Genomic DNA, 25,927 nt, shown 5'->3' on the forward strand with positions numbered 1-25,927 from the left:
CCGTGGCTGAGGGACTGAGCCCCGCACTGAGCCCCTTGCTCCGACTGGCACAGGAGGCCCATTGCAGAGCAGAGGAGAGCCTTCCAGTTTGCTTTCTAAAATCTCTTAATCTCTAGCTCAAAGGTAAGAAATACTTCATTAGGGACTAGGTTTTGCTCACATCACATTAAAGATTTCTGGAACTCTTCAGTCTACTACTATAGATATACATATTTGTCTATAAAGGCATCTTAGATTTCCTTTACAACACTCGGTGATTGTCTCCTGTTAGCTTAATGGACAAGATGTTGATGTTTATATTTGTGATAAATGTATACAATTTCAGTTTTACTTTAGCCTCCTTACTTTAGCAGTAGTGTTCAATATATACAATTACACAACATGTTCCTTTTTTATGTCTCTCCAAACAGAATTCTCTACACTATATATACCAAGGTCCCCTTTTATCAGAGTACTAAGCAATAAAATAAAAAAAAGGGAAGAAATGTAGCTTATTTTTCCCCACAGATGAAATCAGAATGAGATAATAAGAATAGCTGTGCAGCCTGTGTGCCTCAGAGGCAGCCATCGGCCCAGCAGTGCTACCGAGGACACATACTGCTGCTCATTTCTGCAGCAGCCCAGAGACACATGCTGCACCGCAGGGAACACCGCCAAGGACAGGTGGGACGAACTTGTGTGGGATGTAAAATATTCATCACACCTGTTTGGTGTAAGTGAACGTGAACAGTGGGAATATCCCCGTCTGCAGAAGGGAAACTGGACTCACTGGGCTCTCTTCTGCAGCTCATCCAGAGCTGCGTACACACAACCATCGGTGCCACCTCACTTAGGTGATGCACTGGCAGGACACCGCACAGTCCGGTCCTTCTCCAGTGGTGCCTGTCACTGCGACGCTGTCGGTGATCCCAGGCTCTGCGACGCTCCAGCTCTATCCCCCGTACGTTCACTGAAAACACATGTCTTCCCAGAGGCTATCTGAGACAGCAGAACAGATGGCAGACGTGTGCTCGTGTGCATGCTGGAGCGTGTATCCGTGTGCAGGTACACAAACACATGACTACCTTTCCACATAAATCCCCGAATAAACTAGACAAATGGTAATCTCCAAGACTCAGTCACTTTGACTCCCCAGTTCTAATTGGGCTATTGCCTATTTAGATGGTAAGCACTCCAGGACTGGAACATCATCTTTATACCAACTGCAAAATGTCTAGCACTCTGTTGGGATAACTGTGGAATAGCAAAAATGTTAATGTCCTACATTCTAGTGAGATTGTTATATAGAGGTCAAATATTAACTAAAAGGAATATGTTAAGTGAGCCGAGTGCTTTCTGTTTTTAAGACACTCTATTCAATCCAGACAACATCTTCTTGTTCCTTGTTCTGTGTAATTCAATGAAACACAACAAGGTAATGTTACTTAAACAGATTTCATTGCACTGGCATACAAGAAGATAAAAATTTATTTTTTCAGGTAAGGCTAGTCTTTATGATTTGTGATGGCTAAAACTAAATCAAGGCAATTATACATCAAGCCTGCTATTTCTGCAATTAAAAAGCTGGCAAGTAGCTGGTTTGATGGACATTTACAATTGCCAGACCTTTGTTATGGATAATAAAACATTCCTTTCACTAAGCTGCAGAAGCAGTAAGATCCCTTAAACAAACTTAATTTCTATTGCACTGATCATTATTGCCATTACTATTATGATGCCTACATATGTCATTATTGGACACGTCTATATTAAGGAGCCATGCCACTTTGCCCTGAGGGTAATGTAAAATCACCAAACAAAAGTATTACTGCCAGAGGTCTAAAAAAACAAGCAGGGAGAAGGTAGGGGAGGCAATGGGTGTGTATCTGAGGGCAGGAGAGCCGCTGGGATGCTACGACGGTCATCTCCAGGTGAGGCTGCATCACCGGTCCAAGCTACCAGGTGATGCCTGAGGTTGGCCACATAGGCGAGAGGGACATGGATCTACCAGAGCGAGAGGTTACTGGAAAGTAACCACCAGAATGTAAATATCGTCAAGTAACTCAGCGGTCACTGCTTCTTCCAGGTGGGTAACTTGGTATTAGCGCTCTCTCTGGGTTGACTGTGACGTCCCTTAGACTTCCATTAAAAAATTTGTTCTTAAAATTACTTCTGAAGATTATCTGTGAATCGGGGCACGGCCTCCTGTTTTACAGTAACTTTATAGACTGATGTTTGGTCTCAACATACACTGAAATGAAAGTGAAATCTTCTGAATATATATATATAAAAGAAGAGCTGTGCTGCAAGGTTTGTCTCTAAAGGGAGGCTCAGGTTTTTGACTCCCAAAGAGAGGACCAGATCCCTCTTACCCAGACAGGCCAGGGCTTGTCCACCCCGCTCCTAATGAGAGTTACGGATTCTTATTTGCTCCCTCTTAGTGAAAACTTTGTCCAGCCTCCTGGACAAATTCCCTGAAAGTTATCTATAAAAATTAATTTGTTAAATAGTTCTGTTCTCTCATGGAAGCAGAAAAATTCTTCAATTTCTGGTGTGATTAACACTTTCATATATGAAAGTTGCACCTATTGATCTACAATGAATTACAAAGTCTTTGTTCTATTACGTTCTTAGTAGAAATCTTGGTAGAGTATCTGTGAAGAGCAACCAATGAACCAACCAAAGAAAATAAAAAAAATTAACAATGACTGCTCTGAAGAGATTGCCTTTGCAGTGGCTGCTGTACTGCACTGTTTAACGTGTCTGTGGGCCCTGTAGGAATCCTGTCGCTACGTTGCTGGTGTTGGAGCTGCCTGATTTCAAGCACTTTGTGAGGAAAGTGCAGGTTTCTCATCCCTTCAACTGTCCAGGAAGGGTAATTTAGAAACATCTAATATTATAGCTCCTGTTCCAGCAATTTTGAAAATGAAAATTGTTAATTCAGGGACAGGAAAGTTATTAATTCAGAGAAAAGCATGCCTACTTCCCAGTCAGTTCACAATCATTTCCATTTATCTCAAGTCTGATGTTGTAAATTGGTTCAAAGCACTTAATAGTTCCACAATTACCCCACCACAGGTCTAACCACAGCAGCCACACAGGGTCTATGAAAGCGCTATTCCAGACTGCCTGTAACAAGAACATATGTTCACATGTTTAAAGCAAATGCTGCTAATACATTTCTGGCACAAAGTACTAATCCAAGAGTGTCAAAGTCTCTGGATGCTAGAATTTTTAGTCACTACTGGGTTTTTTTCCTGATGAAATAAAATTTCATGGAAAAATACAGGCACCTTGAGTCCAAAATATATCCTTTGGAACATTTTGGTATTGACAGATTTAAGCTTTGGCTCTAACAAACCCTGCCCAGATCCATGCTGGATTTCCTTGGAGGGACAATGTGATGCTTTCAGGGTTTTTCCCCGAGACATAACCCCAGTAAGCACAAGCACCACTGGAATACTGATGGGGCCAGAGCTGAGTGGCTGTGGTGCTAAGCCCAAGCAGGAGAGAGATCCTCACATTGTCCTCAGGCCTGGACAAAACAGATAATAGAGCTCCTAAGCTCCCTGTTGTGGAAATGAAGGCCAAATCTAACAAGAGGTTGGATAGTGAACAGTTACTCAGCAACTCACAGTGTCCGTGTAACCCGAGAATGGCATGACCGCTGTTCCTTGCAAAGAACAGGAGCCTTAAGTAAAATTGGATCCTCCAGTTTAAAGTGGAAGAGAAATTCTGAGTCTTAGAAAATGAAATTTTGGCTAACTGTGAAAGAGGTATTTCAAATGCATGAGATTTAGAAGTGGGACACATTTCCACTGACTCTTTTGCTGAACTTAAAGAGTGGCATGGAAACATTGCTCTGTCCCCTGCATAAGCAAAGGCCACAATACCACTGGAGCCTATTACTCATCATGGCTTTTCACACAACTCCCAATGCGCTGCCAAATCCCTCAAGCCCACCAGAAGCTAAATACCCCACTTGGAGGCTGCCACTGTCACAAGAGCCACTCCTGACCCTCGTTCTGTTTTTTTTCCTCTGAATGCAGTATAAAATCAAGGCTGTCAAAGTCCGTTGCTTATATGGATATCAATAATATAAGCGAAAGGAAAAAATAAATTCACCTTTACCTGATACTTGGCACACAGCCTAAATATATTTCTTTCTGAGGACAACATGTAAATAAGGAGATCTTTAATTTTTAGTGGACATTTAAAACCTTTTCAAGAGGAGCATTAGAATGCCTGGGGCTATTTCTTTTTAATCTTGAAATTTGAAATATTTATGCGTAACTAAAAAAATTCTTCTCCAAGCAAGGGATACAAACATACTCTAATTGGGAGGTTGTTTCAAAACAAGGCCATGTAACTACCTCAGCTCTTCCCAGGGAAGCATGTTCTTCCATCCCCCAAAAACGAAAATTAGCACTTTTTGTCACAGCAGTGGCTGTGAGAAAGTCACTGAGGACGGGGAGAGAAGCCAAGAGGTTCCCCGCACTTTCTTCCTTCTGTCTCGCAGGGACTGAAGCAGAGCAGACCATGCTGTCTCGAGTAGCGTAAGGTATCTGCAGAAGTCTAACGTTTGCTGCCAGTTTGGCTGCAAAGCTGGTGAGAGACCCTTCTGGTCTGTCCCCAGCTGAGGCTGCCCCAGGACACTTGTGTTCACTAGTGAAAAGCTCGACATAGTGATGGGGTAGCAGCATTCTGTGTCTTACCTAAATGGACCCTTTTGAGTACGAGGTGCCTGAGGATAGTGCTGTGTGTTGGATAGTACCGTGACCTGTAGAGTATAACACTGAAGGTGCAGCCAGGTGCAGAAATCAAGAGCAGTGACATGTCTCTAGAGCTGCCTAGCATTAGTTATTGCTCCAAAAGGAGAGATGGAGAGCTCAGGCAAGACCACTGGGCAGTTTTCCCCCCTGTCCCAGCACCACCTTTGCCAGTGACTCTGCGGAACAGCCCAATTTCAGCTGCAGCTTGGCGAACGCTGCCTGTGCTGCCCACAGGTTCCCGCTCCCTTGCCTCCTTGTCTCCCCTTGCCTCCAGAGTCAGTGGGTTATTTCCATCAGGATTAGTCCGGCATTATCAGGAACCCATCTCCAAAGTGCTGGCAGCGGTGTGTCGCAGCCAGCCGTGCCAGGAAAAGCCAGGCAGTGCCTGCTCCACCGGCACAAATGGGTCCAGGCAGGGCTTGGTCTCTGACACTGCAAAGGAAACAGAAGCTACAGGGAGAGAATAAAAATCCCTACTGAAATCTCACAAGTGGAGTCCCCTGAGCACTCTTTTTTATTCCTTTTCCCCTGTACACTCCCCGGTGGCCAATTGTTGGGTAGAGATAATTAGCCTTTGATTAACACCATTTTTACATATATGTGTGTGTGTATATATATATATATGTATTTTTTTTCACTTGTTCTACTTTTAACTCCAACTGAAAACATGCACAATTAGCACATTTGAGGCATCTCCTCTTGACACAGAAGGAATAAGCAGCCTTTTTACTAAGCAACTAGTTCTTCACCTACCATTCTCCCAGCCATGGTCCCACCTGAGTTTGCTCAAACATCAGCCTTTAGATTTCCCCTTAAAACTCTTCTGCAGAGCCTTTGTGCCTGCCTGCTCTGCAGCCTCAGGATTTCAGGCAAGGAGAGGAGTTTGCTGCTGCTCCCTTTCTGCCCCTCCAAATGCCATTACTCCTGCTGCTCACTGCCTGCTGCCTGGGGGCGAGTTACTCACTCCCACTCCTTGCCCTGCAGGACAGGGTCTGAGAAAACCATGGTATTAGAGACAGGGGCAGCCCAGCAAGTTTCTGCCTCCTCTTTTTATTGCTTTCCTGGTTCTTCTCTCCTCCTCAGCCATACGGCAGTAGGGTACAAGCCCCGAGCAGGGAGACCCAGGCCAGACCCGGGAGAAGGGATGCACCTCAGAGGCAGAGGTTATCTCATTGCCCCATTTGCAGTGAGGAAGGAGCTTGTGCAAGCCAGTCCACATCACTTGAGCCCTGGGTTCAGTTTTGGGCCCCTCACCACAGGAAAGACACGGAGGTGCTGGAGCGTGTCCAGAGAAGGGCAACCAAGCTGGTGAAGGGTCTGGAGCACAAGTCTTATGAGGGGTGGCTGAGGGAGCTGGGGTTGTTTAGTCTGGAGAAAAGGAGGCTGAGGGGAGACCTTATCGCTCTCTACAATCACCTGAAAGAAGGTTGTAGTGAGGTGGGTGCTGGTCTCTTCTGTCAGGTAACAAGTGATAGGACGAGAGGAAATGGCCTCAAGTTGCACTAGGGCAGGTTTAGATTGGATATAAGAAAAAATTGCTTCAGTGAAAGGTTTGTTGGGCATTGGAACAGGCTGCCCAGGGAAGCAGTGGAGTCACCATCCCTGTGGCGGTGTTCAAAAAACCGCGTAGGCGTGGACTTCAGGACATGGTTTAGTGGGCATGGTGGTGTTGGGTTGACAGTTGGACTTGATTATCTTAAAGGTCTTTTCCAACCTAAATGATTCTATGATTCTATAATTTTATGATCACAGAGTAAATCCTGCCGTGGGACTGGCGCTGCCCAGGAGCACACAGCTAAAATGTACGTACGGAGTGGGAGACTCCACCGCCTGACCCCCCGCCTGCCTCAGGAGCCATCAGCTGGGCATTTCTGTTTTCTCGCAATACCTGACATCCCCTATCATCTCCACTCCAGCCAGCTTACACCCCTACTCCCCTTATCACACCCCGATATCAGAGTGCATCACAAATACTAATTTTTTTTCCTCCGCAGCACCCTCATGTGATGGCAGTCCCCTGGTGTCTCCATCTAACGGCTGGGCACTGAGGCACAGGCAAATTAAAACCGTCCCTTAGATCCTGTGCTGGGTGAGAGGTGGGTTTTGCTGGCAGACCCAAAGGGTCAGAGCAGCAGAGCACTGAGCACCCAGAGGTGCTGCGTGAGCAGCAAATGAGGGACACACTCTGGCACAGAGGTGGGGAGCTTGGATGAAACCATCTTCCTACAGGCCCTGTGTAGCATTGTCTGGTAACATCCCTTTACCCAGAGGATGAGGGGAAGGATATTCAGCTGCTTTAAGGTTTCTGTTCCTACAGCACCTTACCTTCTCACTGCCTGTCTTTTAGCATCCACAGCAAATAAGCAGGGGGCCTGCAGGAGGCAATTTCTTTCGGTTCACAAACCCTGATCCGTTCCTTGGGCAGATGGACCACGTGTGAGCATCTTGCGGGTCCCATAGCAGCCGCATTATAGAGCCTTCATTGTAACGCTTGCAAGTAAAGGAGCACTTCTTGATTCCTACTGCTGTTTTACCATAACTAGTAGTCCCCAATACCAAATCTTGTGCATTTGTACTTAAAAGGCAGTTTAGAAAGCCATAAATGATGACAAAGCCGTCTGATGAGCCCAAAATGGATTTTTTTCCAGGATACAAAATGAAAAGATTGAGTGTTCTGACTGCTCTGGTCTCCAGCAGGAGCAAAGAAAAGACTGAACTTGCTAAGTACAGGAAATCTAGCCAAGCTGTAATAACGATGAGGGAGAAGAGGAGTCGCACTTTTCTAAGGACTATTCTTGGGCCAAATTCTAAGACATTTGCAAATGTTGGGAAAGTAGTACCCCTGAAAGCCAGAAGGTCAGTCTTTCTGATGAGTGCTGGCTTCTTACAATTGTGCCACCACCACGCACAAACTATAGATATATTTCTCCTAACCTCATTGTCAGAGACAGTTGTGAAAATAAACAAATTTCAGCTCAGCCTGAGATAAACACTTGAAATGTTAGCCCAAATTATTGTTTTGGAGGTAACGGTGGGAAGTGCCAAGCAACTTATAACCAGTGCAACCAATTTTGCCTCTAACACAAGAGGTTATTAGCATTTGGACAAGGTAGCTACATGACACTGGGTGGCATATTGCCCATTCACAGGACAGAAAGATTACTCTGAAAAATACACACAAGTACACACGTATCTCAGCTATTTGAACAGGGGAAAAGGTTTTCCTTGTCCATCCTAGATTTTGCAGGACACTGCTACATGCGTTTACTTGTCTGGAAGGTGTGTATTGTATACCTACCCAAAACCCACTCACTCTCAGGTGTAGAGACAAACACACACACAGTGGTTACTAGCGATACGTCTTTCCCAACGTTGGTAGACGTGAAGCACTGGGATGCCATCAAGTACTGCAGTGCTGTCCCAACTTTTGTTCAGGGCATCTGTGTGGTTTCCCCATTCCCAGCAGATCTGATTGCACCCCCATGCTGGGACCTGTCCTGAGCAGTTTTCCCCCTGTGACAAAGACCACAGCATGAGATCATGCTGCAAGTCTGGAAACCCATCCATGCTCAAGCAGAGTTCAGGACAGACTATCCCAGCATAACCCTTTCCCTTACCCGCTCCCACCCTTGGGGGCTGCAGCCCAGAAAGGCTCCCTTCCCCTCACATGCACTGTAGATCTGGAGTCCTCACTGAAAATTTCAGAGGCAGAACTTGCTAACCGGACTCCGCTTTTCAGCTGTTTGGGCATGCGGTACCGGTAGAAAGGCATTAGCCCAGATTCCAGGGCCTTGATGCAGTTTGGCCACAATAGTCTTCAGCACAAACACATCTGCTCTGAGTGTACTAGAGATATGAAAGTGGATTTTTTTTCCTCCCTGTTTATGTCCAGAAGGATCTACCCTCCAGAATTTGTCACTTTTGGCTACTCTCCTTTAGATGGCACTGTTACCACTTCCAAGAGGGACTGCTGCTGGCCACTTTGCTGAACAGGGCTGAAACTGGGCCAGGACTGTCATTATTACTGGGCTAACGGGCCAGAACAGGTCAGGAGTGACCCAAGTCAGGGGGAGCCGTTTGTGATATTTGCTCTAAAAAGTCTTCATGGTATCCTCTTCAAGGTATCACTCCAGCTCCTGCTAGTCCGTTTTTCACTTTGGAGTATCCCCCCTCACAGCACAAAGGTTGTATTGACATGATGAACATCCAACACTAAGGACAAACTCAATCCACTCCTTTTCAGAAAAAGTTCGAAGTGGTTCCCAAAGTCAACAGGAGTCATGCATGCATATCTGATGGCCTTAACTAATTAATCTGCTAATTAAGTAATAATGAGAAGCCATGCTGTCCACAGTCACTACAATCATTACTTTTCATAACTAACTAAATGCTTATGTCAGAACCACTGCTTTATATTTTTTTGTCCACTGCCTCAGTCATAATCTGCCTATTAAGAGCATTTTCAGCTGAGAATGAGAGATGATTCCAGGATACAATTCAGCACTGGTCTGGAACAGTCAGAAAACAAATCCAACAACACCCAAAGAAAATTATGCAACCTCAAGGTTGCTATAGCAAATGCTTAAAATTGGAAAGCACTCAGAGAAATGGTTGATGTGGGCTAACGCTCTTTATTACATATTGACACTCTCCTTCAGCTAAACATGTCTGTTGGATCACTTGCATTGGTGCTTTCCCCAACTTTGGAGAGAGAACAGAAACCGTGTGAGCAAGACAAGAGAGCCATGGGCATGGAGAGACTCCTACCTGTGTGCAAAACACTGGTCCTTTGGTTGCTTTTAAGGCTCAGTCCAGTCCTCACTTTCTGGGAGCACATTTTCCAACAGAATTCGGCTCCAATTCAGAGAAAAAAATCTACATTTTGGACGTTACTTTGGTGCGGTGTAAAGACAGAGACATTCTAAAATTAGGCTATGAGTGACTATCAGCCCAAAGAGGCTCCCTAGCACCAAAGTAGGACTGGGCCCTCTGCTAAGCAGAGCAGAACTGCCAGCTGGACAAATCAACCCCAAACGTCTCTGGAATAAGGCCCCACCTTGTTCCTGAAGGAGTATTATCCCCTTGCCAAACTGCAGTTCTACTCAGACCTCAACCATTTTGCCTGCAGGCTTCTCAGAAACAAACACACACAATTATTATTATTTTTATAATGGGAGAAGTTTCTTTTTCCATGCTGCCCTAACTCAAAGCCAGCCAACACAATTTTGCTCAAGCTTTCAAACAATAATGCCATCTCAGAAAACGTCTACAGATCGTATTTTCGAATGACACTCAAAAACTTGGAAGTCTGCATCTATGTTGCAAGACAACAGACTGTCCAGTTATGCAATTGCTTGAGTAGTCCCAGATGATCCCACTACATGTAGGCTCTCAATTTAAGCATCGAATTTAAAAGCGCAGTAGCCTTAGGCCTCCCTGGAGGCCTTAGTCAAGACAGGCAAGTACCTCAAGCAGAAATTCAGGTCTTTGGTGCTGTAAATAGTCTTCTGGAAGTGCTCACCTGCCTCCATTCACTAAATATGGAGCCTAAAGCAACCGTACTCAGAATGTAGGTACCACATGTGAGTGCCTAATGGATAACTGCTGGGCTCTTGCTGACTGTGCAGATCATCACCCAGGGAAGCTAGGGGTGTTAGGGGTGTCTTTGCTGGGGGAGGGTCCATGTTACAAGGCTCCCAGCAGCGAGCAGCAAACACAAGTGTCTTGCACTGCACTGAACAGCGATACGCAGATATATATATATATATATATATATATATATATATATATATGTACTCCAGGGTGACCAGGCGAGCCCAGAAGGGACTGACACTCAGGCTGAACACAGGTATCTGAGTCCAGCAGTGGATCTGAAAAAAAAATCTACAAGTAATCCTGCCCAAGCCTGAAGGTGCTTAAATTCCACGGGTATATTGTTTTACTTCCAAGCCCTCCAGGCACTCAGAGGAGTATTACTGCAACCCTCCAGCTGGCAGCTGGCCTGACAGTGCAGAGGAGCTGGAAACATGGGGCACAGATATGCCCAGCCAGGACTTGGAGAGGACTCTATTAAATAAAGTCCCTGAGGTGTTCCATTTAGGAGGCATTCTCAGGACAGAACTAACATGCACTAACAGGATGAAAGTCATCTCAAAGCTCAGCTGCAGCAGCTGTTCTCATTTAAAACATATCCAGAGGAGATGAAGGAGATATGCCCAAGCTTCCAGAATTCCTTCAGCAAATTATGAACAAGGCATGAGATGAAAAATCTCTCCCCAGTGGACAATGCATAGACAAAGCTGAGCAGACACTGCTCTGCCCCTTTTTGTTTCCCTCTGCTTTAATCACGGACACTCCACAGTCAGCTCAAAAAAAAAAAGAAAAAGAAAAACCTTTACAAATGCCCATCAAGCCCAGAAATGTCAAGACTAAAGAAAAATAGAGGGGAAAAATCCCCTGGGAAGATATTTAAAATTTTTAGTACTTTTAAAAAATTCCCTGTTTTTTTTCAGTTCAGTGAAGCTTCAGTGAGCAAGATCAGCTCCTACGTAGGGAAAAGTGTGAACTGTGGTATTTGTTCAAAGGTAACCTTTCCCACCAATATGAAAAAATAACTGAATAAAGTATTTCAGAATTTCTAAAGACTGTTTGAATCTGTGTTTTGGTTTTTTGTTTTCTTTCTCCCATTTAATACTGAAAGTTTACTCTTGTCTCTTCCAAAAGGAGACAAACAAGCAATCAAGGATATTACCCAAATCTTGGGGCCTACTGTTGATGATCATCTGCCTGTTTTACAAAGCAGTTGGGATACCAGCTTAACCTGGGATGGTACAAAATCCAAGGGCATCAGGGGAACCAGGTCTGGACCTCAGAGCCCAGCTAGATCTCCCAGATCACTAAGTAGCCTTTCAAACAAGCAATACCTACAAGTCCTTCATGGTTACTGTGGCCGTCTTTTAAACTTTACTCATTTTGTCTCAGGTTTAGTGAATAAATAAGCTTCTCCAATTATTGACGACATTTTCTTTATGTTCTCTATACCTGCTGAATGTAATCTGCTAAATGCTGAGATAATGTTATTCTAACATCTTCAGGAATTGGCACCTCTGTAACAGGGACCACTTTTCCTGATCTGTGGTGAACAGGAACAGTAGATAAGTGCTGTGAGAAAGCAAACCTTTTCCTTCATTCAACACCTTTGGTTGACTAAATGCATGGATTGTTTTTGCATTTGTTGGCAAGTATCAATATCTCAGTTACACTTTCCATTCCAGCTGTAGCAGTCAGGGACTGTGACTTCTATGTTTCTGCATCTGCTTCACTCCTAAAGGCATCCTGAAAACCCTCTGTGCTTCTGACAAATGTTTTGGTCACAAAATTCTTCCTCTTCCAAGTTCCTGAACTTTGATTTTCAAATACATGGCATCAAATAATAATTCCCTCCTCATAATAACTGTTGCAAATAAATTACATGTTCCCAAGAACAAAGTTTCGATGACTGTGCAATAAATTTGGGCAAGTGACTGGTGTAAAGGCAAAGTATCTTTCCAATGGTAAAAAATACCCATTGTACTTACCTGCCTGAAAAAGTGCTGTGTTGTTATAGCAAAGACATCAAAGCCACAGCTGGCCCTTTTAAGTTCATCTCGAATATTGCTTAATTGCTGGGACTGCTCATCACACTTTTCCTTCAACCTCTGAACGAACTGCTTCTCAGCGTCTCGACTCTCTCCTGGTTTGGGGGAGAATCCATTCTTTGGGGTGGCTGGCCTTTGCTTGGTATGTCCTACAAAGGAGAGAAGAAAAGATCATCAGGGTCACTTACTTCAGATACGTGCACAAGACTTTTATGTGTTTCTAAGGCCTTTAGGACTCAGCCTTATAAAAGAAAAAAAGGTCTGCAGCATTCATACAGATCTGTAATGACTTTCAAAAAAAGCAAGGGCACAGCGAAATATGTTTCCCTAGGGGCCAAAGCTCAAAGCTTTGTAACAGTCATCTCACCTCAGGCTCTGAGCCTGAAGGTCTGCTGTGAGTTGTGGAGAGCTCTCCTAAGAGTGTCTTACTGAGAACTGAGGTTGTTAGAGGAAGGATTCATCTCTCCTATATTACACACCTACAAGAATAGAGGTCTGCATCTTGACATGTAATGCTCAACTCTCCTGAATGGCAGTGAGAGAAATGGGCACTTCCAGGTTGAGATTCACCTTATCCCATTGTGGATGTGGAAAACAGTTGGATGACGTTTACACTCTACACACAATTTCTTTAGCCACTTGAATCCCAGACTTGGTGGCTTGACAGAGGTGCCAGATTTACTTTGCCTTTGCAGATTTCCTTTTGCCTCCAAATGGGACAACGTGGGGCTGGAGCTGTCCTTCCCTGAATGCAAACACAGCATGGGTTGCTTGCTATTGGGATATCACTATTTCTTTTTATCAACAATACTGCAGTCTACCTTGCTAGTTCCCCTCGCTCTCCCCTTTGTAACACTTCTAACATTACAGCACAAACCAGGTATGTATAGAAATGCCACCAGTAATGCTGACTGGTTACACCACCGGCTCTGCATGACTTCTCCCTCTGCGCCGTCGGTCACACCAGATTCACTATATGGTCTGCCTGCAGAAACGGGTGCAGACAGGCTCTGGCTCCTCTGATGTGCTCCAAGCTGGCTTGAAGCAAGCCTAATCCTGTATAAAGATGTGAAACCACTAGTGTAGCTTGTCTTTAGGATATCAGCTCAAATACCATGTCATATTCACATGAATGGCACAAGAACTAGAGCTTACTCATGATAAGCCACTTCAGGGAAGAGAAGTTTTCATCCTAAATTAAGTTCATATCCTGCTTGAGTCAACTATCTATTTCTCTGGATATACTTAGTTACAAGGATGAAGCAAGAAGGGGTAGTGTTCTGGTAGTGTCAGGTTGCTCAAGCCACTGCTTGGACAATCTGTTTTGTCTTCATATTCTTAGTTTTCTGAGAAATCTCCTCTGCAAATGTTTATGGTCAGGTGGGCAACACCTTTGCACAGCTTACTGATTCTTTTTGCTACCTTCAGTCTCTCCTCAGCTGATGCTTTTTAGCTCATTCCTGAATACTGGCCAGGAATCTCTGGTCCTCTTCCTCAGCTCCTCCTGCTAGTCTCAAGCTTTTAGTCTATGAGTGAGAGTCAGTAGGAAAGAGGGAGAAAACAGTCAGACGTTGGTCTGGATACAGATGAAAAATTAACATTTCTGTGTTAGCAGAAAGGGTTGGGTATGCAAGAATCTGAAAAAAAGGGTATCTTGTAATTTTATAGTCTTGTAGTATACACTTCCTGAAAACTAATACAGAAACAATGTCTCCAACCAGTTCTCAACAATGAATGTAACAGGGGACAGTATTCTGCCCTTTCCCAAAACCCAGCAGAATCTTTCCACAGAGATGAGTCTGATGGTATGAGTTTGAGCCAATCTGTGAAGTAGAACATTGTTCCAGAGATAATTTTGGCAGATGTGCTTTAGATATTCTAGATCTTTAAGACTGTGGCCTGGGTGTGCAAATGGATCCTTACAGCAATTTTACTAGACCAGGCAGGGAAGAAGTGGCTTTGTCAGAGCAACACCCAGGAGCGTATTCCTACTTTTTCAGATCCCTAGTTTGTGTGGAGCCACTGGGAGAATATCTTCCAACTTGCTCCACTACGTTCTGGCTCCAGGCTAAGCTTGCAGGGAGCCAGCTCCATCCAGCAGAGATGTTCCCTCATGTCTCCAGGTATCTCCAGCTGCAACTGCAAAGAGCCACAAGTGCAAAACAGCTTTGAAACTCTTTGTCTCCATGACATGCATTTGCAAAGAGGAATACCAGGTTTCACACGATATCAAGACTAACTTCGTGATGTTGTAAGACCTAAATAATACAATAAGGGATGTTAGAGCCGACTTTCTGTCATTGAGAGTTTGATCAGCATAGCTATTGCCCTCTATCCATTTTCATGTCAGTCAAAGCCTGTACACCTTTTTGTGCAGGAATGGTATTTTCTTACAGATTCTTTCATTCATTTAAAGGGGCTCTTAAATGGGCAGTAGGTATTATCACAAAATAAGAAATTCATAAAAGCAACAGCCATGAATATCTGTCTTTTTAGCATAAAAATCTTGGGTTGTTTAGGCAGCATGGTGATGTTACAAGAGGAGGCATAGGGAGAAGTGTAGGGGGAAGCCCTTGAAATCAGTCCAGTTTTAATTAAAACAGAAACCCATTAGGTTGTTTTGTCTTATATCTTTCTAGCTTTCCTGTTCACTGGAACATTTGACGTGCACATCTCTATGTTGTCCTTGTCCGTATTATAAGCTGTCCTTGTAAATTAAACTGTGCTATTCTCCTCAGGGATAAATCTGAATTTCTTGGTTCATTTGGGTCTGAAAAGCAGCTTACTAAGCTTATTCTGCCACTGATGTCTCTCTTCTGTTGCTCTGCACAGACCAGGGTATATATTAATGATGCTGGCCCTGATTCTGAATGTCCTTTTTGCTGATGGTGGGACCAGGGGGGCAGACCCACTATACGCTGAAAGCATTGAACCCCTTTGATCCACTTCAAAACTCCCAGGTCCTTTTTTATCTACCCGAGTGTTTCAACTAAGGAGACTTAATAAGTATATACTCATAATAAAGCCCATGGGGATTTAGATGGGGAATGCAATTTATTTGCCTTTTAACTGTCCAGTTTCTGATACTTTGGTAAGGAAAGTGAGGAAATTACTTTGAGAGCATTGATAACAAGCAGTCTGTAGAGTGATGTATGTCAGAAACAGATGGTACCGTCCTGCAGTGGGGTGGAAGGAGAGCACCTGCATCTATGTACACCTACTCCTATGCAGAGATTTCAGGAATGGTATTGCATCAGTAGATAAAATCAAGATTCCCTGCAAGACTCGGCATCTCAAAACTCCCTTGCAAGTCTTCGGGAGGACTGATCCAAATTCTAAAGATCAGATCCAAGGCCAAAAAAAATATTGTATGACAATTCAAACCCAGCGCTGATTAAAAGGAACTGCATGTGAGGAGGCCAGTAACAGAGGGAAAACAACCTAGAAATGGCACTCAGAAAGTTCAGAGCCTGTTCCATGGCCATGCGTAGCTGTGGTGCAGTTACGTGGGGGACACAGGCTCTCTTATCACAAAGTGTAAATGCCACATGAGTTTGTGATCCTGATGGAGGAAAGGCTGTTCTACTGCCCCTTAGACCCAGCTCCACTCACTCCTTGTCTTGTTTAATGGCTGCTTGGATAATTTTGTGAAAATGTTAAATAGGTGAAAAGATTGTCTGTCTTTATTGCTCTGTTATTGCTGTTGTTATTTCAAAGAATGCTACAGGCTACTCTAAAAAAATAAATGAAGATGAGGTTTATTTTCCTATTTGACCCTTACAGTGATAAACAATTTTAAGTTGCCATAATTTCAGACAACCAAGCTTAAGAAATCCTAAATCAGCCTGATGGGGAGAGGGCAGTAACTCAACCTCTCATGAGAATGAAGAAACCTTTGAGGCCTCATGAACTGGATATGCCAAAAATTTAAGCCTTGAAAATCATTAAGTCACCCATGGAAATGCAGGTCTCCTTAAGACAATACAAATACACAGTACAAATGTGCCGATATTTCATTTTGCTTTCTAATTCCAGTGGAAGCAAATCAGCTGTGCTGTAACACAACCAGTGCTGGTGCTTAAACTGGACTCCCACCATTAAACACTGGTGAGCTGCTGCTCTGGCACTCTCTGCAACACATTTTTCTTTGGATCTCTCTTGGTGATCTCACCAGGTACAAAATAGCCTGCAAATTATAGGATTCGAAGGACAGTGTTAAGTTCACCTTTTTACCCTAGTATCTTAGTAAGCAGAAGAATTCTGAGTCCTGTTGGTGCCTGGGAAGATTAAATTTAACCTTCCATTTTCTTGATTTTGCTGGTTGGGAAGGAGGAGAATAGGGATTGAGTTTAGTAAACATGAAGAGACTCTTGATGCAAGTTATAGGACCTGAAGACCTGTTCTACATGTTTTATCTTTACCATCAAATGAAGAAACATGGGGTTCTACCCCCCATAATTATAACTCAAGTATCATGTAGCTGTAGAGATGACATTTAAATTATTTAAGTAGAGTCTGAAAAATGAGGTAACAGAAGAGAAGAAAACTGCAAGCACAATGAAATCAGTGGGATTCATTTCAGAAGCGTTTAGAACAGCCAAAGGCCAGCCTTACAAAAGTCTTTAGGTACCTCGTACATTTGTTAGTGTACGCTTAGTAGGCAGAAATAGAAATAAGGTCTCTTAATTTCAGTAAATAAACAAAGGTATTCTTTAGAAATGCTAAAACCATGTGTTTGTGCCCAGTGTTGAGGGGTAAGTTGACAATGCCCCAATAGCACTCTGAAGGTTATTTCTATAGATAATTCCTTTTCCAATTATGCATAAAAATAGCCCATGAAATTTAGTGCCTCTGCAGAACAGCAAGAGTAGATTCCGAGTAATATACTATCACTCCAGGTAATTGTCTGAAGTGTCTTTTATTTCACTATATCTATCTGTTCTCTTTTTATATAAGAAAATCATAATGATAAAAAAAAGTTTCTGTGTCCTTAAACGTGTAATAGCAACAACTATTTGTTTTGAAGGACAGATGATTGCACGGTTGTAACAAAGAAAACATAAGTCTATTCAGCTCATGCATCGGTGTCATAAAGTCTGCTGTACTCACAGCCAGTTTAATGAACCTTGCACATAATCAATCTTCACTTAACAATGGTAGGTCTCAGATTTTGGTGTGTTAACAAGAGATGCAAAATCGACAAGTTTAAATCCTCCCTCAAACAGTGCTTTTGGGTTCATAAATACCTGGTGAATGGAGCTTGGTGGCTGTTACCGCTGATCTCTTCGGGGATGAGACAGCTGGTCTGTTAGCATCCTGATCTTTTTGTACTTCTTTCTTCAGACCTGTTTTAGAAAAAAAAAAAAAAGGTAGAAAGAAACCCGTTTTATAATTCTGTTTGCAATTGTGCAGAACTATGTCATTACGTTACGTACCAGAGTGGCAAAATATAACTATTTCACCAGTACATCTCCTGGGCTTTGCACAGAACGACACTACAGAGTACTGCTGTGTTGGATGTCAACCTGCCGTTCTGCAAGCATGACTGTGTGCACGTGGCTGAGCTGACATGCTAAGGAACACTAAAGAACATCAGAAGAAGGCCTTACACACTCTCTTGGTTCTCCAGCCATCTGCACAGTGACAAAAGCCATTAAGGCACAAACAGCTACAAAGGTAGCCCATCCTATCTGTTCTGAGCTCTATGTTCGCTCTTTACCTTGCTGTGCATCCTCAGCCAAGGATGCTGGAGGAGAAGCTCAGTAGGACTGTGCAAACCTGACTTTAGCTACCTGCAGGGCCCCGCTCTATCAACTTTTTCCCCAGGTTAGGAAACTGCCTTTTCTGGCGACCAGCTTTCCCGAGAGGGTCCCATACAGGCAAGAGACAGGCTTCTGCAGAACCAGAAGCAGGCGGGGGGTGTCAGGGCCATGCTGGATGTGGCACCCCAGACAGAAGAGTGGGTCCCTGCCTGTGCAGTAAGTCAGGCAGGGCCAGAGAGGTGCAGCACATTCAGTGCACGAACCTACAACACGCTGCGCCAACGCAGGACACAACAGGGCCATACCATTGCCTTTACACCTTGTTCATGCTCATCTATGACCCAGGAATGGGCCAGGCTGCCCTCCCTCCTCTCCTCTCTGTGTTCGTAGCTCTCCAGATTACTCCTGACCTCTGCATCTATCCTTTTTTCTGCAGCCACTAGTTGTTCCCACCGACAGCATGATTCCCCACAGCTCTTGGGTTATGATCTCCAGAATCTCTGTGCTAGCCTTTCCTCTTCCTTTAATTTTTCAGTGGGAGGCAACTCAGTGTCTGTTATTATTCCTCCACCACTGGAGCTCCCTGGTTAGGGGCTCAGGATGGTCTGACAGTTGTCCAAGCTCTGCAGTCACGGACTGCCTCTTGTACCAGGGAGATACAACTTCATCTGAAAGCCAGAGCGGCCACCCAAGCTCAGCTCACCCCTCCTGCCCACCCACAACTCCCATCAAAACAGCGGTGGGGACCATGCTGAGTGCAGTAACACGAAAGCCCTGCCCTGCTGGTTTGCCCATGGTGTGACAGTCACAGCCGCAGGATTTCATGCAGAAAACACTCGCCAAGGAAGTAAGAAGGAAGAGCAAGAAAAAGCAAATCCCTGAGACATAAATATATTTTTGTTTGCTTTCTTTTTTTACTGTTAGTGTTTGTTGGGGGTCGTATTTTAGCCTGCAGGACTGTGTCACAGCCCCTGGATACACAGGAAAACCAGAGATTTGAGGAAACCACTTGTCATAAAGGTAAAAACAGTGTTTGCGTTATTAACTTTCACTTCTCTCATAAGTATGTTTATGGACATCTGGTAGGAAAATGTCCCACAGAATCTGAAGTATCTGAAGCAGGAAAAGAAAACCATATTTTCTTGGCGGTGCTTAAAAGACAGTGGCAGTCCAAAAGCTAGCACTACCTTCCATTTTGCTTAATGCAAATGTGATCTGGCTATTTCAATAGTGGAGAAAAGTGATAATTTTAGATGGGGATCATAATCTTCAGGGACATTTACTGGATGACTAGTTTTCTGCCCTCTCCCAAGCCAGAGCTAGCCACAGCTGCAGTATCAGGCTCATTTTTGATGCATCGTTCAGCCTTCCACTTCTGTCTGCATCAGGACTTGCAAGCAGCGAGGTGCGGACGCAGCGTTTGCCACGCACCAGAAGCCAAGCTTCATATTTTCTAGCACCGACTCTCAGCATTCGCTTGCAGAGTGCTTCTGCGAAGAGCACGTGCACACGCGCAAGCTCCGTGTCCAACTGTTTGCAGGAGGATGGCACAGGAGAAGGTCTAAGACCCTCTTTGACTCCCTCCCACTGTTCATAGGCAAATCACACCATCAGTCATCAGGGGCTGGTAAAGACCGAACTCTGTTTCATACCTTTACTTTGGTCCATCTCTATTTTCTCTGCTGTTTCTAAATTGGACGTGCTGAGGTTACGATTCTCCTTTGTGATCAATATTTTTCACAGTGAAGTGACTGAGGATATAAATTGCCTGTGTCTGCCACCTACTACACCGTACTTTACTACAGAGCAGGACATAAAATAAGTTTATGATGCCATTTCATTACTAAGGACCAAGCGTAAGCAACCTGAGATGGGAGCTGTGAGACAAAACCAGAGCTTGTTTCATAAAGCATAGTTTATATGGTAACAGCTTCAAGCATTACTTTTTCATGGCAATGAGGCCTTGTTTTTTCTGTGGTTTTCAAAATAAAAATATGATGTACAAATGGGCCATATACCAAGCTCCTCTGTAAATTTTGCTATTGCAAATGTCAAACACAAACAATGGTAGGGAAAGTGTATTTTCCTTACGCTTTCAGCAGTAACGAGGGGCATATAAATACTTAACCACTTCTGTTTTTGAGACATTTTCAATGAGGAACACCTAGGAAATTAGTTCAGCCTCTTAACCTTAAGCACAAAGCAAGGAACAATTCCCCAATTAGAGCTCAGTTGAATGAAAACAGAGCAAAGAAGCGAAGAAGCCCAGCGAGCACCATCGATCTGCAGAGGGCAAGGCGAGGTCTGCGGAGAGCAGCGAGAGTCGCCCGTCGGGGACGGCTGCACCGGAGACGTCGTCCTCAGAAGGTGGGAGATCAACAGAGCCTGAAGCAGGTTGCGAGCAAAGGTGCAACTAGATATCTCGGCAAGGAGAGAAGAGTAGGGTTAATAACAAGGAGGGGAAACAAAGATAACTGCCCTCCTTCAGTTTAAAAGATTAGGAGAGGTCCTAAGGTCTGGCAGGGGCGGCGATGGAGCAACCGGGGAAGCGAGGAGGAGTTGGGTAGCAAGGGAAGAGCCGGTGCACAGCACGGCTTTGCTGAGAAGGGGCTGGGGAGAGGGGCACACGGAGCTAGGGGTTATTCAACTTCTTAAGTAGAAGGGTCCTGGTGGCCTCTCTGTGGCCCTCCTCAGCGAAGAGGGATTTAGGAAGCACGCAGAAAGCAAAAGAAAGGACAGTCCCGAGGTCCAAACTGTTACCGTTCTGCTAAGTTCATCACCCGCAGGGAAATCTGAGGGGAAGAGCCATCCCTGGCATCAGACCTCAAATAAGCGCTTGTGCCGACTGTTTTTCTAAAAATGGGGTTTGTTCTTTCTCTTCTCTTTTGAAACAACAGCTGTTAGTTGGTTAAAAGAGAAACATTCAGAAAACATGTTGATTTCAAGAGAAGTTGCCACAGGGAAAATTTATTTTTAAATGACAGGAGTTTGGGCTCCGAATTTGTCATTTCACAGAAATCTAGAATTTCACGTTTATAAAAATCTGTAGGAGAGAGTTGGCGCGATGATGGGCATAATGCTGTACTGCAGGGTATGGCACAGCAGGAGGTTATACAGTTTGATCTTTTCTACCTCTGAGTGTACTAGAAGTAACTCGAAGGTTATAATATACATAAAAAGTTTGGTGCTCCACTGTAACTCAGGAAACAAGACAAACATTTCAGTCATTATTAGGGGCCTGAATGCATACAAAACTTCAAATAATACTTTGACTGTCATATGTATTTTGAAATGTCAAAAGGTGCGTACAATCATAAAATAATAAAAAATATGTAAAATACAATTACAAAAGGAAATTAAGCACCACAAGTGTATATTTCTTGAATCTGCACACTGTTTTAATTTTGTTCTAAATTTGTCTTTTAAAACATATATTAACTCTGACTTAGAACAAAATTTACTTCCAACTCTTAGTGTCATTGTCCACAGGCTGGAAATACGGAACTCCAGTTAGCTCTGTGCTAAATGGCCATACATTAGCTTTATTCCTGCTGGCTGCATAATCAAAGCACTGAGCCTCCCAGCAAAAGGCTCCTGGCGGAGCAGGAACCACCACTAACTTCCAGGCTTCCAGGAACAGCTTCCAAGGCTCTGCCAACCCCCTCGACTACAGGAGCTCACGAAGTGAGCAGTTGTCTTACCAGAAGCCAGGAATCAAAGCCACAAACGACTGATTTTTATATGAATTTACATTCCATTTAAGGTTACAAATCTCCCAATGTTTCCTCTCTTTTAAAAGTTGTCTACAGAAATGGATATTTCAGGCCATGAGATAACTGTGAGCATAAATACTTGCTCATGTTTTCTACTAGTGTGGTTACAGCATTTGCTTTCAAAAAATGCATCCAAATGCACAGTTCTGTAAAGGTATTTACATTTCCTAATTAACGCACACAGCCTGCTTCAAACCAAACTGAAGGAGCAAAGGCAAAATCATTAGAAATACAAGGCAAAACACTCCAGACACGTTAAATCATTCAGCAATCACTTGGAAAAACAGCAGACAAACAAAGCCACTTCTCCATTCCCCCATCACTGCTGAATGCTAGCCTAGGAACGAGACCTAAATACGCCTTATCTGAAACATCTTCTCAAGAGCTGCTGCAGAACCAGTGCCTGTATTTGCCTGTACCTTTCTGAGTCTTTAAAAGCCAGTACAGTGGGATAGGCTTCAATTTGCTTTCCACTTCAGACTGAAAACATGCTAATAAATTAGGCCTTGAGTATTTATTTCAAAACAAATCCTATCATGCTGTAGACATCATTAACAATTCAATGGGACTGCCTGCATTCAGTTGGACTCCAGCTGTTCTCAGGCGTATTTTATAAGTTAACTAATCCAGTCTGCAAGTTTAAAAAACCCCAAGGAAGTGTTTTCAGTCACTCACAGACACAGAGAGCCACTTCGAGCTTTCTTCTGCTTTTCCCCCTGACACCCACAACTAGTCATGTCCTTGGTGAGTGATGACACACACATCCATGGACGCATTGTTTGAGACAAAATGAGCAAAGCTGGAAATATGATGGATTCTGTAGAATAAGAGCAGTCTAATTCTCTCTAGAGACTCTGTGCTTCCTGTGATCTATGAGACACTGAAAGACTGTGAATATATAAGTAGATGTAGAAGAAAGACTATGTATTTATTGAAGTAGAAACTGCTAACACTTGTGCTTTTCCCTTTGTGTTTGTTTCAAATTTAAAGTCAATCTGATAAGAAAAACAAAGGGACAAGGACTGTTTCACTGACTCACCTGAAAGTGATTGTTTTCTTTCTATATTAAAAAGAAAAGTCTCTTTAGCTGGTATTAAAAAAAACGAAAGGAAAAAATAAACCTGACAAAACGAACCGTTCTTTGGACCGAATAGAAAATCTCAGGGTAACTCAGAACATCCAACATTAGGTGTAAAGTTAAAACAGCTACTCCTTCTCTTGCTGTCATTTTACACGGATCCCATGGCATTTCATTGTCGCCTCCTCACACAGTTGTGCTATGGCATGTTTCAGAGTGATTCCCAGGACAGAGGCTGGAAAGCTTGCAGTTGACCATCTCACTTTCACCTGCAGCGTAGTGCTGCATATCCCTATGTTCAGTACAGGAACAACGTGAATGTAACCCAACACATATTCACTATTCAGTTTTTAATGGAAAATGTTTGCAAAAGGGAACAAAGCGGCAGCAGACTCTTTCCCTTCATCCCTGCAAGACTACTGGTGCTCACTTTTCCGCCCTCAGCTGACCTTAGCTCATCCTTCTCCCTCCTGCTGAGGTTGTGTTGTCTGATTTTGCAGAAGCTGATTAAAAGAAGTACATTTTATACTGCAAGCTTGCTGGTGAGAGCTGTGATAATACTGGCTGCCTATTTTTCATCTTGACTGATTGTATTTAGCAGCCTGCCCTGTTACATATGATTTACTGGTACTTGTAAAAGCACAGGAATTGACTGGGTTCTTTTTTTGAACAATGCTTTTGATTGTCTTTAATTTAATGGGCCAAGTAGAAACAAGCTGCTCAAATGAATTCCTTATTGCTACTGTCATTGCACTCAAATTATGAGATTTCTTATGGGGAATAAGAGTCACTTGTCTGTGAGATAAACATTAAATAAGAATAATAACCAAGCTGAAATAGGTATGCCATAACACACGCGCGCCAAACCCCACAACAAGGCAAAGAAAATATAAAATCCTTCCGCTCTCTAATTTCATAGACTGTTGGGTGGCAAGTCCAGCCCGGTGGACAGAGCTGAGGTCTGGAGCAAGCAGCAGGTCTGGAGATGCTCAGGAGATGCTCAGGCACAAACAAGGGAGCCCAGAGCTGCATCAGTATCCTGAAGGTGAACCAAAGTTTCAAAAGACAGCAGAGCTTAGAGATACCAAGCTGGATTTTTTGTGTGGGTTTCTATGTTCTGAGAGAAGGATATGGCTGAACAAGAGCATAGAGGAAGCTGTATTACATGAAGAGAATAAAAACTACGCAGAGCTGGTCAGATGTAAACCACTTCTCAAATCCTTACACACAATGATTGAGCCATACTTTCTTTTTTCCTGAATCGCATGCAAGTCCTGTTGCCTTTGTGGGAGCCATGTACCCAGTTCCCCTGTGCAGACCTGCCCTTTAGCTACATGTTTCTGCTCATGAGCTACTCCTCCTGGATGTGCAAAAGAGGCCACAGCACTACAACACATTCGTTGCTGTGCCTATGGTGGCACATTTATTCACCTGTGGGCCTAAGGTGTTCGTAGCACGTGGAATTGCACAATCAGCTTTGTCAGAAAGACCTCCGAAGCCCTCTGGTCCAGCCTCCTGCTCAGAGTGGGCCGCACTAGAGCAGGTTGCGGAGGGCTTTGTCCCGCTAAGTTATATGCATCCCTAATGATGGAGGATTCACCACCTCTCTAAATGATCTGCTTTAGCGTTTGACCACCTTCACAGGCGATCAAATGAAAACCACATTCACAGATGGTCAAACAATGAGAACTTCCTCTGTTCCAACTCGTGTTTGGTGTCTCTTGCCTTGTCCCTGTGCACCTCTGAGAAGCGTCTGACTTTGTTCTCTCTATAGCTTCCCATTAGTTAACTGAAGACTGCGATAAGATCTCCCTTTGCCTTCTCTGAACAACCCCAGCTCTCCGAGCTTCTCCTCCTGACCTGTCCTGTCGTGTGCCCCAATCCCTTGACCATTTTGGTGGCCCATTGCTGCTGTCATTCCAGTATGTCACACTGTCCTTGTCCCGGCATTCCGAAAACTGGACCCAGTTGCGAGCAGCCGCACAAGTGCTGAATAAAGAGGTAGGACCACTGATGCTGCAGGCCACGCTCTTGCTAATGTAGCCCAGTATGCAGCTCGTCTTTCTTGCTGCAAGGGCACATTGTAGGCTCAGGTTCAACTTGCTGTCTAGCAGGACCCCCAAACAGGGCCTTTTGGCAGAGCTGCTTCCCAGCCAGCTGGCCCCAGCCTCTCCTGTTGCATGGCGTTATTCCCTCAAGGGGCAAGACTTCGCGTTTGCCTTTTTGAACTTCAGGAGGTTTCTGCAGGCCCATTTCTCCAGCCTGGCAAGGTCCCTCTGAACTGCAGCCCTGCCCTCCAGCATATTGACCAATTCCCCCTGATTTGCTGTCGTCTGGGAGCTTGCTGAGGGCGTGCTCTATCCCACTTTTCAGGTTTTTAATGAAGATGGTGAGAAGTATTTACCCGGTATCAATCCCTAATGGATGCCGTAGTCTGCCAGCTGGGCTTTGTACCTCTGATCACAACACCCCGAGACTGATGGTCTAGCCAGTTTTCCACCCACCTCATTGTCCATCCGAGGTCCGCAGCAAGCTGAGATACTCTAGGACTTTTCCCCACACAATCACAGAAGAACCTGGGTATGAGAAGGCAATCGCAGGAAGAGGTTTCAGGCCACACTCATGCAGTTGAGTGACTACCAGCATGATTTTATGTGGGAAATACGTCACTCCCAGGCTCAATCTGTGCAAATCCCCTCCACAACTGGAAGCCTGGAGCAGATGAAACGAATGCTCCTGGCCAGGAAACAACCGAGGTCTAAAGCAATTTAATTATAATCAACTGATTGCAGTGCTGGGTGAATGCACTAGACTGCTTCCAGATCTAAGCAGGTACGCCTGCATGGTGCTGTACTCTGTGATGCTCCAGACCTGCCAGCACCAGCTCAGGAATCGCTGTCTGTCCGAATCCCCTTTCCATGGCGCA

At 44.2% G+C, this 25,927-nt stretch overlaps 1 protein-coding gene across 4 annotated transcripts in view; it reads right to left on the reverse strand.

The window, feature by feature from the left end:
• MTUS2 (microtubule associated scaffold protein 2) overlaps positions 1-25,927 on the reverse strand; it is a 305,198-nt gene that overhangs the window by 45,368 nt on the left and 233,903 nt on the right. For all 4 annotated transcript variants that reach the window (XM_049823283.1, XM_049823284.1, XM_049823285.1 and 1 more), the window contains 2 exons: positions 17,635-17,733; positions 12,329-12,537 (listed from right to left, as the gene is read on the reverse strand). In XM_049823283.1, the coding sequence (XP_049679240.1) occupies positions 12,329-12,537; positions 17,635-17,733 (308 nt within the window). The remainder of the gene's footprint in view (positions 1-12,328; positions 12,538-17,634; positions 17,734-25,927) is intronic.

The sequence above is a fragment of the Accipiter gentilis genome, chromosome 19 (genome assembly GCF_929443795.1).
Source record: "Accipiter gentilis chromosome 19, bAccGen1.1, whole genome shotgun sequence".
Taxonomy (NCBI): Eukaryota; Metazoa; Chordata; class Aves; order Accipitriformes; family Accipitridae; genus Astur; species Astur gentilis.